Raw genomic sequence first — 13,315 nt, 5'->3', positions numbered from 1 at the left:
AGATGAATAAAGGAGGCTATCAGATCTGTTTATTTGCTTGGCAGCAGGGCAGTTCTTGAGGTGCTCAAGGCACATTACACGAAGGATGGCATCTTCTTGGGCTGAGCATTCCCGGGTGCCTCCTCTGGGTATTTGTCGAGCGGCTGTCTGGTCATCTTTGCATTTCTTTGTCAGACACTACAGAGGAGATGTTCAGGCTCGGCAGGATGCTGTCTTGGTGAGCGAGTTCTTACCACGGGGCTGTGTGGGTCCCTCCCTTAAGTTTATTGCTTTGTTACTTCCCATCAGTCTACTCTGGGCTGGTCCAGAGGGACACTAAGGAAGGCGAAATTAGGCCTTATCTGCTAATTTGCTTTCCTTTAGTCCCTCTGGACCGGCCCAGATCCCACCCTAATGACTGTAGCTTTTTGTGTATGTTTTCTGTGTGGGAGTTTTGTTCCTGGCCCAGTCAGCTGTCTGTTTTTTTTTTTTTGATTGATGCTAACTGAACCAAGAAACTAACAAAAAAAAAACCTAGTTTTAGAGAAACATGATGCAGAAGCTCATTTGTTCAGAAAATGACTGCAGAGAGGACTTAGTGAGTCAGTATTGTCGATCTCTCTCTTGGCAGCTGTGCTGAGGCTGCCCGGGGGCACAGATTCAGGTTGTTTCTTCCTCTTCTTTTCCTTACTTTGGAACTTTCATACTGAGTCTAAGTAGGGATGTGCAGGGTCTTTATTGGCTCATTCAACAAATTTGAATTCTCAGTCTCCACCTGCTGGTAGATGTGTACTCTGGGCCGGTCCGGTGGGACTAAAGGAAAGCAAGTTAGCAGGTAAGATCTAATTTCTCCTTACATAAGTAATAAGTGATCAGAAGGCTGTTGATAATCTGATATTCCACCACTTACCCCTTATCTCTCCTTAGCAAAGTGGACAGAATAGCTGGTTGACTGGTCATCTTCTACTACCATCAACTATGTTACTATTTTAGTCACATGGCAGGTGTCTGCTTCTTTGCTCGGGAAGGAGAAGATGGGGCATGGAAGGGAGTTATCTTTTGAAAATGAGACATTGCTGTAATAAGATTTCCACCTCTTAATCGAAAAAATGTGAGAGACATAAACTCCGTGGAAAGAAAAATGGGCTGGGAAGAAGGTGGAAAGAAAGCATATTTGGCTGCATAATATTTTAGGACCAAGGAAAAATGGCTTTACATATTTCTTCTAGCTTGTTGCTGAACTTTCTATGCTTCCCTTCCTCCCCAGGTGTCACTGCGAGACCCACGCACATTTAAAGTGGAACAAGAATTTGATGCGTACTCAGGAAGCCTTTCAGATTTTGATGTGCATGGGAATCTTCTGGTGACCTGCGGCTTCTCTAGCCGCATGAATGGCCTGGCCTGTGACCGCTTCCTGAAAGTTTATGACCTGCGCACAATGCGGGCCATCACCCCTCTGCAGGTGCACGTCCACCCTCTCTTTGTTCGCTTCATCCCTACCTACACTGCCCGGCTCGCTATCATCTCTCAATCAGGTGGGTCTGTGCAATTTCTCCCTCTAACATCTTGACTAAATGGAATAAGTGGTATTGTGAAGGTAATTACAATGGTGCTTTTCTGGTCCCTGTACCTCTTTATATTCCAGTCCCTGCATCCAAACAGACTTGGCCAAGTAGAGTTAAATGAAGGTGAGATGTGAAGTGTTCAGCACATTATCAGACCATTTTTCAGATGTCTGAAAAGCCCATTTTCAAAGGAAACCATGTGCTGGATTTTCCCTTTGAAAAGTGGACTGGCCACAGAAACAGGGCCTACTTCTCCCCACATGTATTTGCATCTATTTTAAAAGCAGGTACAGATGTACCCTTGAGAGAATGCATGAAGGGCTCATAAAACTAAATTCATCTGCATACTTTGTCTCCTTTCCTAGCCTTCCCCTTTTTGGCCATTGGTAAAAGTACTACATTGTGACCAATGTGTGGGTACTTTTACCTGTATTAAGGGAAGGCAGTTTTTAACTGGCTTTGAAAATTGGCCCCCTCTATTCTCAGAAGAAGGTATGTAAATCAATCTGTTTGATTTTTGAGGTTTGCTCCTAGTTGTTTTCTGTGCCTGTCTGAATTATGCCAGGGAGCTTAGATTTATAGATAATGCAGGATATGAAATGTTAAATAAGAGCTGCATGCAGGAGTGTTAGGAGCCTTAGGGTTGTTGTTGGGGAGATGTTAGTGTGTTCCTCATTTATATTTGCCATGCAGTTGTTAGGGACAATGTAGCTTGCAAATATCCAAAACACCAGTTAGGGGAAAGTGGTTCAGTAAGGCTGACTAGGGGGGTAAGCTGAGAGTTACTATTTCTGACCCAAGTATGATTCTTGTCCTTGCAGGGCAGTGTCAATTCTGCGAGCCCACAGGCCTTGCTAATCCAGCAGACATCTTTCACGTGAACACAGTGGGACAACTGGTGATGACTTTTGATGTCTCATCCAGCAAGCAGGCACTTGTGTTTGGGGATTCAGAGGGTTGTGTGCACCTGTGGGCAGACTCTCCTGAGGTCAACTTCAATGCCTACTCCCGTGAGACAGAGTTTGCACTTCCCTGCATGGTGGACAACCTGCCACACTTAGACTGGAACCAAGACCTCATGCCCCCATCTCTCATCCCCACACCGCTCATCAGTGAGGCCCTTCTCTCAGACTGGCCTGCTGCCAACTGTACACCTGCACCCAGGTACACATTGAGACACAGTAATGCCTGAAATGGAAGCTGTCTTGCTCCCTGCTTTGCTTTCACCCTTTGCTATATTTTATAGGCGAGCCCCGCCTGTGGATCCTGAAATTCTGCGCACTATGAAGAAAGTAGGGTTCATCGGGTATGCACCCAACCCAAGAACCAAGCTTCGAAACCAGGTGTGTGCTGGTGGGGGTGCTTCTGAATTCTTGATTAGTGTTTCATTAACACTGATAGAGTTGTTACATTGTTTGCTGTCAGGTCCCATACCGGCTTAAGGAAATGGAGAGCGAGTTTGATAGTTTCAGCCAAGTGCCGGAGTCCCCTCTTGGAAGGGAGGAGGAGCCGCACCTCTACATGGTGGCCAAGAAGTATCGAAAGGTGAGGGCTAATGTGTTTCTGCAGTTGAACACTGATAGTTTAAATGCAGTTTCTTGACCTACAGTGTTACATTTTTGTGGACCTATGTAAACAGCCCTGCTGCTCAGTACACGTAAGTGTGAGTTCTTGAGGCTCAGGACTGGCAATAAGGATAAAGGAGGAAAAGTGTGAGTGCAGTACAAACTCTGTTAGTGCTGCACAGGACTCCACTGCCAAGTTCAATTTGTTCTTTTCCCATTTAGCTGTTCAGGGTTGTTAACAAGGATTTTATTGGATGATGAAGATAGCCTGGAAGATCCTGAGCCTGACAATATTGAGCCTAATATTCAAAATGATTTTAAAGCTCCTGCCTGGTTAATTTGTGCTGAGTGCCTCAGGAGGGGATATTCAGTGGTACTTAACTGGGCAGTGCCATGGAACATCCCCTCTGAGTCCCTTGGCATTGTCGGGGCAGTGCCAGGATGGTCCTGGAAGTTATGTGGGCACTGGCAGTATTCATTGCTGGTGCCCACATAACTAACCGGGCAAATAGGGTCGCTTAAATAGCAGTCCTAACTTTGCCCTGTTATAACTATATAGGTACTGCACCGAATATGGCCATATTTGCATAACTTCCGGGTATCACCAATGAATTGAATATTCAGTGCTGTTTCCTGGACATAGCCCAACATCCAGTATCCAGATTTAATTAGTCAGTGACCGTGATGAAACTGGGTTTCTGAGCCTATGAACTATTGTTTTGCTGATAACATGTATTTCTCCTGGTTGTTTTGCTGATGATATGTGTTTCTGCTGGTTGGCCAGCAGATGGCAATTGTCTTTTTTTTTTTTTTTTAAAGCTGTACCAGAAGTGACAGTTTTTTCTTCCCGAGTAACTGTGAGGTAATTTGTTAGTCTCAGTTTGGAAGTAGAGGGAGAAAGACCTCTCTACTTGTGAGCAGCTATATTTCCTGTACTTCCCAGCCACTGTTGAGGTAGTGATAAAATATTTAGATAGTTTTATAATTGATCCATAATCAGTTACCTGTTGTTATGTGCTGTTTTTGTTCCATCTGTTTTATAGTTTACTGTTCAATATTTTTCTTGGCAATAAACCTTCTTTAGTTTATTGCCTCTGCTTGTCTGGACTGACTAAGAATCCTAGTGGTTTGTGTGTTGGGTCTGTGAGTGCTTTCTAGGAACTGGGACGTCTGGAAGTCTGGCCCCAGTGACCTAGAAATCAGTGGGGAATAATTTGAGAGCGGGAGACTTGCCCGGAGGCGGTTGGGACCCATTCGGTGGGAGGAGGGTGCAAGTGTAGAGCACAAGCGGCAGGTGGGCCTGAGCTGGGCTGGGAATAGATCCTCTAAGTGGCCGTGGCGGGTGGCTAGGCATTTCCTGACTGACGGACAGTGTTTTAAAAGAAAACAAACCCTGAAAAAAAAAAACTCCACTCCACACCGCCAGCTGAATATTGACCTGTCTGTCCTAAAACAAGCAGTGGGTTTCTAAGGTGATTGCAGTGCACTGTTCCCAGCAGCCAGAGGATCTGCTCAAAGATACAAACTGTATGTTACTAACAGAAGATTGTCTGTTTTCTTCAGGTCACAATAAAATACTCCAAACTGGGGCTAGAAGCCTTTGACTTTAAGCATTACAACAAGACTCTGTTTGCTGGATTAGAGCCTCACATTCCCAATGCCTACTGCAACTGCATGATACAGGTGAGAGGCATAGGGTTACTTTTCCCCCTTTTCCAGCATTTACTGCAACTGGAAGATGAGGTGAGAGGCACAGATATTACTGTCACTATACTCCCATTCCCAAGTATTTATTGAAACTGCAGAATATGGGTTAGAGACACAGGGTTGCTGTCAGTTCCCAGCCTGCCTCAGTATTTACTGCAACTGTATGATGCACATGAACGGATGGGTTAGTGCAGCTTAACACAGTAACTTAGCAGGTGATGGTAGAAAAGGACCATTCATCCCATCCAGTTTGCCTAGTGATCCTGTTCTGCTTTTTAAGGCTATAAATCAGCCGTAGAGCTAAACACTTGTAAAATTATCATTCTGACATAGTAAGTGATGGCAGATAAAGACCTGAATGGTCCATGCAGTCTGCCCAACAGTCATATTCATTATCAATTCAAAATTAAATCAGCAATGAACGTCATATTATATACTTGTTCATGGTTTCTCTTTTATGTTTCTGGAACATAGACCGTAGACTCTCGCTCATCCCATTCCCCGTTCTGTAAGGTGTACCAAACCCCCAGCCTTTGCTGGCCTTTAGAATCCGCCACTTATGTTCCTGTGTCTGCTCTGCCAAACGCCTTTGGCTGAAATCCTGTGCCTATGCTGACTTCATACATTTCAGATTCTTGCTGACCTCTTTCCAGTCTGCTCTTTCACTTGCCAAACTGGACTACTACATCCAGTTGATAAATTCTCTTGGCTCAAACCCTCGATGTCTCTTTGCCACACTGAACTCTCTCCTCAAAGTACCTTCACCTCTAACTCCCCCTTCACTTTCTCCCCAGACTCTGGCTGAGTACTTTCATGATAAGATTCACAAGATTAAACTTGAATTCTCAACCAGGTCACCTCCATCTCTCCTTCCCTTAGTCCATTCTCTCAACCCTGCCTCCTTTTATTTATTTATTTATTGCATTTGTACCTCACATTATCCCACCTTTTTGCAGGCTCAATGTGGCTTACAGGGTGTTAGTATGATATAGTCATTACATAATCTTAGATACAGTCAGTAATAAGCTGAGGGTAAATGAGGGTTTAGATAGAAAGGTGTAGTTAAGGTCGTGTGAGAGGTGTTTTAGAGCACTTGGGTGTTTTAAGGAGTGATTTGATTCATTAAAGATGTCTTTTGTAGGCCTTGTTGAAGAGGTATGTCTTCAAGGATTTGCAAAAACTAGTTAAGTTGTCCGTGGTTTTCAGGGCCATAGGTAGTGCATTCCATATCTGTGTGCTTTTGTACGCAAAGGTAGTAGCGTATGCCTGTTTGTATTTAATTCCTTTGCAGCTGGGGAAGTTCAAATGGAGGAATTTGCAGGCTGATCTTCTGGCATTTCTGGGCGTCAAGTCCACTAAGTTTAGCATGTAGAATGGGGCATCTGCGTGAAATCACTGAAAAGGAAACGGCACATTTTCTTTCCTTCTTGAAACTAACTACCTGTTCCTCTGATCCTATTCCCACCCATCTACTTAGCACTATCTCTCCTACTGTCATCCCTTTTATCTGTCATATCCTCAATCTTTCACTTTCCACTGCAACCTGATGCCTTCAAACATGCTGTAATTAGACCATTCCTCAAAAAAACCTTTATTGGACCCAACCTGTTCACTGCTGTTGTCTTGACTTTCTTTCATCTCAAGCTATTCTTGATCCACTTCAATCTGGCTTTCGCCCTCTTCATTCAACTGAAATAGTGCTTGCTAAAGTCTCCAATGACCTGTTTCTGGCCAGATCCAAAGGTCTCTATTCTATCCTCATCCTTGATCTATCTGCTGTTTTTGACACTGTTGATCACTGCCTACTCCTTGATACGCTGTGTTCTTTCCTGGTTTTGTTCTTGTCTCTCCCATCGTACTTTTAGTGCATACTCTGGTGGATCCTCCTCCACTTCTATCCCACTATCAGTTGGTGTACCTCAGGGATCTGTCCTGGGATCTCTTCTTTTCTCCATCTTTTCTTGTATTCTGATCTCATCCCAAGGTTTTCAGTATCACCTTTATTCTGATTACTCCCAGATCCATAGGAGCTGGCTTTGTGGGTGCTTGAGTACCCCCAATATTGACAAAAATCCTTGTATGTGTCCAGAGAGGGGTTATTTCCATTGGGCTTAGCATCCCCAGTGTACAGCACTGCGCACGTCTAGTAACACTATAGAAATAAGTAGTAGTAGTAGTACATCCCCTGATGAGGGCAATTTGTCCTGAGTGGAACCTTAATTTGTTGCTTAAATTGTTACAGCGAGTGCTATTTGAATCTCTTAAGAGCCACTGTTAAATTTCTTACCTTAAAGACTGTATTTTTGGTAGCCTTTTCTTCTGTAAGAAAGATGTCTGAGTTCCAGGCGCTTTTTCTGTCTAGATCCGTTTCTCCATTTTACTGAAGTGGAAATTTCCTTCTATGTGGTTCTCTTCTTCCTGCCAAAAGTAGTTTCACCAGTTCACTTGAATTAGGCTATCAATATTCCATCCTTTCGGAGAGAAGGCACTAGCACTGATTTTGCTTCTTTGACGTTTTTAGATATACGCAGAGCCTTGATGAGATACTTAGAAATCAATCACAAATGGGCAGAAGAAATATTTATCAAAACATAAATCTAAATGTTAAGTTTCTGCTTATACAACAAAACTTGCAGGGGAGGATTGTGTTAAGTGAAAAAGCAGGAGAAATAAAAGTAGATCTCAAATCTCCCAAGGACACCATACCCTAAGGCCAAAGAAATGTCCAAAATTCCTATCAAAGGTCTGAAAACATCTGAAAAAAAAGTAGGGTTTTTTTCCTCCTTTTGGAGTTGTTTTCCTATGTTAAAAAAAAAAAAAATAAGTTAAAACTACCGAAATTCATTCATGACAGTATTCCCACAGCTAGTTAAAAAGAAAGCATGCCCCCCAAAAACTGTGCACAGAAAAAATATAGCTTAGCTCAAAAGGATAGTGAGTGTCCAGTCTTTATATCCAAAATGTGTAGTTGCACAGAAATACAAATATCTCGACAAGGGCCTCTTGTTTCGCTTGTCATCGAGCTGAATCAGGAAGAGGAACATATAACTTTCACCATCCATACTTCGAAATCACTAATGAGTTCCATAAGTCTGACAGATATTTTGTCCTCTTTGGTTGGAGTGAGGAGGATGAGAGGCCAGCATTGCTGAATGGTTAATAGATGATTTCCTCAGCATTAGAACGCATTCCACACATGGAATTACTGTTTCTTGGGTAGAGCTCAGAGCAGTTTCTGCAGTAGACATTTGTAGAGTGGTAACATGGTCTATGCTATGCATATTTTCCAAGCATTACAGATTGGATGATGTTGTTAGACAAGAGGCTTCTTTTGAAGCTTCAATAATTGGTGCAGGGGAGGTCTTTGAATCCCTCCCTTCTTGAAGACTGCTTTATGTCCCACAGGTTTGAACTGTTCTGGTGAGAACACTAAGGAAGGAGAAATGAGGGCTTAACTGCCAGTTTTCTTTCCTGTATACCCACCAGACCAGTCCAGCTATTCTTCCTTATTCAGACAAACATTTTATTGCTTATTCTGCACACCAATCTTCTTGGTCAGGGTTCAACTTCTTTTCTAGTGTCTAGTTTTACACAGAATTATTCCTTTGTTTATCTGTGGCCGTAGTGGGATGCCACTGCTTTATCAAAATATTGACATCCTGGAGCTGCCCACTGTCCTTTATGGGGAAGGGTATACTTCTGTGTTTTTCTGTCTCCACCTGTTGGTCAATGGACACAGAACACCTGCAGATTCTGGACTGTCTAAAGGAAAGAAAATAACTAGATAAGACCTAATTTCTTCTTATGTGCAGAAGTTTGTATAAGTGCTTTCAGTGCATCTGCTGGTTTCACAGCTTCAGCAAAAGAAGACACAGGAGAATAAGTACATAAGTAATGCCACACTGGGAAAAGACCAAGGGTCCATCGAGCTCAGCATCCTGTCCACGACAGCGGCCAATCCAGGCCAAGGGCACCTGGCAAGCTTCCCAAACGTACAAACATTCTATACATGTTATTCCCGGAATTGTGGATTTTTTCCAAGTCCATTTAGTAGCGGTTTATGGACTTGTCCTTTAGGAAACCGTCTAACTCCCTTTTAAACTGTGCCAAGCTAACCGCCTTCACCACGTTCTCCGGCAACGAATTCCAGAGTTTAATTATGCGTTGGGTGAAGAAACATTTTCTCCGATTTGTTTTAAATTTACTACACTGTAGTTTCATCGCTTGCCCCCCCCTAGTCTTAGTATTTTTGGAAAGCGTGAACAGACGCTTCACATCCACCTGTTCCACTCCACTCATTATTTATATACCTCTATCATGTCTCCCCTCAGCCGTCTCTTCTCCAAGCTGAAAAGCCTCCTTAGTCTTTCTTCATAGGGAAGTCGTCCCATCCCCGCTGTCATTTTAGTCACCCTTCGCTGCACCGTTTCCAATTCCATTATATCTTTCTTGAGATGCAGCGACCAGAATTGAACACAATCTATTTTCTTTTGTCCATAAGCCCACTTGTCCTGGTTATATTTGTGTCTTCCAGGTGCTGTACCTGCTGGAGCCAGTCCGCTGCCTGGTTCAGAACCACCTGTGCCAGAAGGAGTTCTGCTTGGGCTGTGAACTTGGTTTCCTCTTTCACATGCTAGACCTGTCCAGAGGAGATCCTTGCCAGGTAAGGCGAGGGAACAGAGCATGAATCACATATTTCATGGGTGGAGAAGAGGTGAAGGAATGATAAAACTATAAAGATCCTTTCAATGATCACTAGCAATTACTTCAGCCCCCAACTTCAGTAATTGGGAAGATAAGGTTGAAGACAAATGAGCATGCCTTAGCGTTCCTCCAGACTTGTCTAGATGGATCGGGTTATGCACTGAGAACTACAGAATTCTGGTGAAGCCTATAAAGTTAGCTGTGCAGTCCCTCCCAGAGTCGGTATTTCTCAGTCTCCCAGCAGGTGGTAGAGGTGCGAACCTTAAACTGGTCTGGTAGGCCTGGGGGGGGGGGGGAGTTACTGGGGGCAGCAGTGTTTGTATTTCATTGTGGCTCCTAATTTCTCTGCTTCTTTCCCAGGACTTCTTGGCTTCTGGTTGGGGCTGTGGCCCATGGATGTTACATTGTGCCCCTGGGTTGTCAGGTCCCTCTCCCTTTCCCTCCCTATACCTCCTGGTTCCTTGGCCCTGAGGGGAGGGGGTTAATTTTTGTTTCTGGAGGTCCTTTTTGTGCCTCAGTCTCTGGTTCTGGCCAGGGACCTTGAGTGCCTGGGAGGTGAACCTCATCTTTGCTATGTGTGTATTTAAAAAAAAAAAAAAAAGGCGAAGTCTCTGGTTTGGCAGTGTTCTGCGGTCTCTTTTTGTTTTGTGCTCAGTTTGGCAGCACCCAGGCTTTGCCTTGCTGGTGGGCGGTTTTGGCAGTGTTCTCAGACCTCCCCTCCTTCCTCCAACAGCTCATGACTTTTTTTCTAGCTAGTTTCCAGTAGAGCTAGAATTCCTTCTAATGGAGGCTTTGTATTCTGAGCTTCATTTACCTTGGATGGGCCTTTTTGGCTTTTAAATTTTTTTTTTTTTAATTAAACCAGTATTTCTGCTGCGTGTCAATTGGGTGGGTGCCTTTGAGCTTTTTCTTCTGACCCAGTTTGTATCTGGGTTTCAGTTGTGTTTAGGAGTGCCCTGTTTGGCTGTTGCTCATGTTTAAAAAAAAAAAAAAAAGTGTGGTTAGTTTGTGTTTACTTTCTAGTATTTTTCCCCAATGTCAGTACTCTGCCACTGTGAGAGTGTGTGTGTGTCTCTGCCCTCTTTTAAGCATGAGAACAGTTTGTTTTCCTTTTTTCTTGTGGCAGACTTGATTATTACAGGGTAATTCAAAACCTCCCAAAGCTCCCTCTCCTTTGGCTGTGGTAAGGTATATTTTATCACTGCTTTCTTTTTTAAACTGTGCAGCAGTAGTTATCATCACTGCTTTATTCTTCTATGCAGTGTTGTTTGGCATCAGTGTTGCCAGGTGGAAAAATTTTTCCCACCCAATCCAGCACAAAAACCGCCCAAAACCCGCCCAAACTCAAACCCCGCCCCTGACACCCCCACCCCCGCGTCATCACCCCCGCCCCCACCGTCACCGGCCCCGCCTCCCCCGTCACCGGCCCCGCCTCCCACGTCACTAACCCCGCCCCCCGCGGCCGAAAAAGCCGCACAAAAAACCGCCCTGAAGCCCAAAAAACAGCCCAAAAAACCGCAACCCGCCGCGGGCAAAAATTTCCCGCGGCGGGTCGCGGAAAACCGCCCAATTGGGCGGTAAAATCGCCCACCTGGCAACACTGTTTGGCATCTGTGGGTGAGTGCATGGAGTTCTAGAATATTCAGGTTTCCATGGTAACTGTTAACTGTCACTTAGCTTAGAGTGCTCTGCACATGAGGCTGAACCTTTGGTGGGGGAGGAGGAGATGGAGTCTTTCAGATCAAAGCCCCGCAAAAACCCTCTTGCTTTAAGAACCTCGGTAAAAGTTACCGAGTTGAAAATAGCGAGCGATTCTCAAAGAGAATTGCATTCAAATGAGCTACATGGACTTTCAGCGAGCAGCACAAACCAGCATATGCATAGGGCAGCCAATTGCTAAGCGTGGCTGCTATGCGCATGCCCAGAACAGCCCCCCACAGAGTTTCACGGCTTTCATACACGTATTCATAAAAGCTGTGTGTATGAAAGCCACATGTAGGTTTTTTTTTTTTTCCAAAACTTTCTTGGTTCTAAATGCAATTGCTTTCTTGCCTCTGTCTTTCTAGCTATTTGTATCTGTCAAAAAAAAAGAACTCTTTAAACATCCGCTTGTTCCACAGCAAAGGGGAAAGCTGCTCCAAAAAGATCTGCTTGTTGATCTGCCTCTCTCACATACTTGCAGCAGGCAAGCATATCAACAAAATGTAGCTACCCTTTAGATGTTTCAACTTGCAAGAGAGAAGGGAACTTTTTGGCCAAGCAACAAATAAGCAGCAGATAGTCTCCTGACTTTTGCTTGGTGGATCAAGAGTCAGTGGATGATAAAAAGGCTGACCCTTTTGCTTGTGTTCCCTCTCCCTTGCAGTGTGAGTGGCTCTCGGGGCCAGGCGCTGGTGCTACAAGCCTGCTCGGGGGAAGCATGCAGCCGGAGGATGTCTGGGGCAGCTGTCACAGGCAGAGCTCAGCCTGGTGGGATCTGGCTTGCTGGGCTCACTTTGGGCTGCTTTTGTGCTCCTCTGGTCCCTTATTTTAATCCCGGCTCTGATTGAAAACCCACAACAAAAGTGCTTCCTTCACGGCTCGTAAAGGTTGTTGATTGCCTTGCTACTGCCTGGTGCTGCTGCTCGGACCTTTGGAGGTAAGTGGCTGGGCTGTCCTAACCTGCCAAGGCGGGCAGAGGGCAGGCGATCAGGGAGGTGCAGGACAGGATGTTTTCTCCAACTCCGAGCTACCGACAACTCCTGACCTCCTATTAAAATTCCGTCGTACAAGGTAGGAGGTCCTTTCTGTGCATTGCTCGCAAATGGCTGTGCATCCCTCGGAATGCACATTTGAATACTAAACAGCTCATTTAAATACAGTAGCATAGGATTCCCATTGTCCGCTGCTGTGAACGGTAAAAAGCCTGCAGAGCCCCTTTGTGCATTTCCTGCTGAATACTGTTCTCGCTGAACCAGTCAAAAACGCACATGATTGGTCTGGTAAGTTTTGTGCATCAGGTCCACAGTCTTAGTTATGTGGAATAACTTGGTCAGACTTTCAGGTTGCTGTCTGAACATTGACAGTCAGGATGTGTGGAGTGCTTTAGCAGCAGTTAATTTCAAAAGAAATAAATGAATAGATAATAAAAGGCCAGTAGTTCCATTTGGAGTTGAGTACCTTATAACTTGACAGTCTCATGTTTAATTGTGTATAATTTAATTATTTATTTATTTGTTGCATTTGTATCCCACATTTTCCCACCTATTTGCAAGCTTAATGTGGCTTACATTGTTTCGCCATGGCGATCGCCATTTCTGGAGTGAGGGATACAAGTGGTATTACATTAAAGATCATGGTTGACATAGTAGATTAAGCAGTCAAGTATAAAGAGTTCATATTCGGAATAAGAGATAAAGTGGTATTGCGTTAAAGTTCATTCGTGGTAGAGTAGACCTTGGTAGTCGAGTATAAAGAGTTAGGTTTTATCCAGTTCAGGCTTGAGTTTTGCTGTCTGGTAATTAGGATGGATCATTGTGGTATGCCTTGTTGAACAGGCTGGTCTTTAATGATTTCCGAAAGTTAGGGCGCGCCTTTTTTTCAAGGTGAGTGGTAATGCATTCCATAGCTGCATGCTTATGTAGGAGAAGCTGGATGCATATGTTAATTTGTATTTTAGTCCTTTGCAGCTGGGCTAGTGGAGATTCAGGAATATGCGTGCTGATCTTTTAGTGTTCCTGGGTGGTAAGTCTATGAGGTCTGACATGTAGACGGGGGCCTCTCCGTAAATGATTTTATGAACCAGAGTGCAGATTT

The 13,315-nt window shown here is 44.3% G+C and overlaps 1 protein-coding gene across 4 annotated transcripts in view; it reads left to right on the top strand.

Moving 5' to 3' along the window:
• PAN2 (poly(A) specific ribonuclease subunit PAN2) overlaps window positions 1-13,315 on the top strand; it is a 142,315-nt gene that overhangs the window by 49,260 nt on the left and 79,740 nt on the right. For all 4 annotated transcript variants that reach the window (XM_030196732.1, XM_030196730.1, XM_030196731.1 and 1 more), the window contains exons 7-12: window positions 1,247-1,514; window positions 2,366-2,708; window positions 2,791-2,887; window positions 2,970-3,089; window positions 4,673-4,792; window positions 9,351-9,479. In XM_030196732.1, the coding sequence (XP_030052592.1) occupies window positions 1,247-1,514; window positions 2,366-2,708; window positions 2,791-2,887; window positions 2,970-3,089; window positions 4,673-4,792; window positions 9,351-9,479 (1,077 nt within the window). The remainder of the gene's footprint in view (window positions 1-1,246; window positions 1,515-2,365; window positions 2,709-2,790; window positions 2,888-2,969; window positions 3,090-4,672; window positions 4,793-9,350; window positions 9,480-13,315) is intronic.

Source organism: Microcaecilia unicolor, chromosome 3, assembly GCF_901765095.1.
Source record: "Microcaecilia unicolor chromosome 3, aMicUni1.1, whole genome shotgun sequence".
NCBI classification, from domain to species: domain Eukaryota; kingdom Metazoa; phylum Chordata; class Amphibia; order Gymnophiona; family Siphonopidae; genus Microcaecilia; species Microcaecilia unicolor.
Note: the sequence above shows the minus strand (reverse complement) of the source record. Positions and strands in the feature narration are given on the sequence as shown.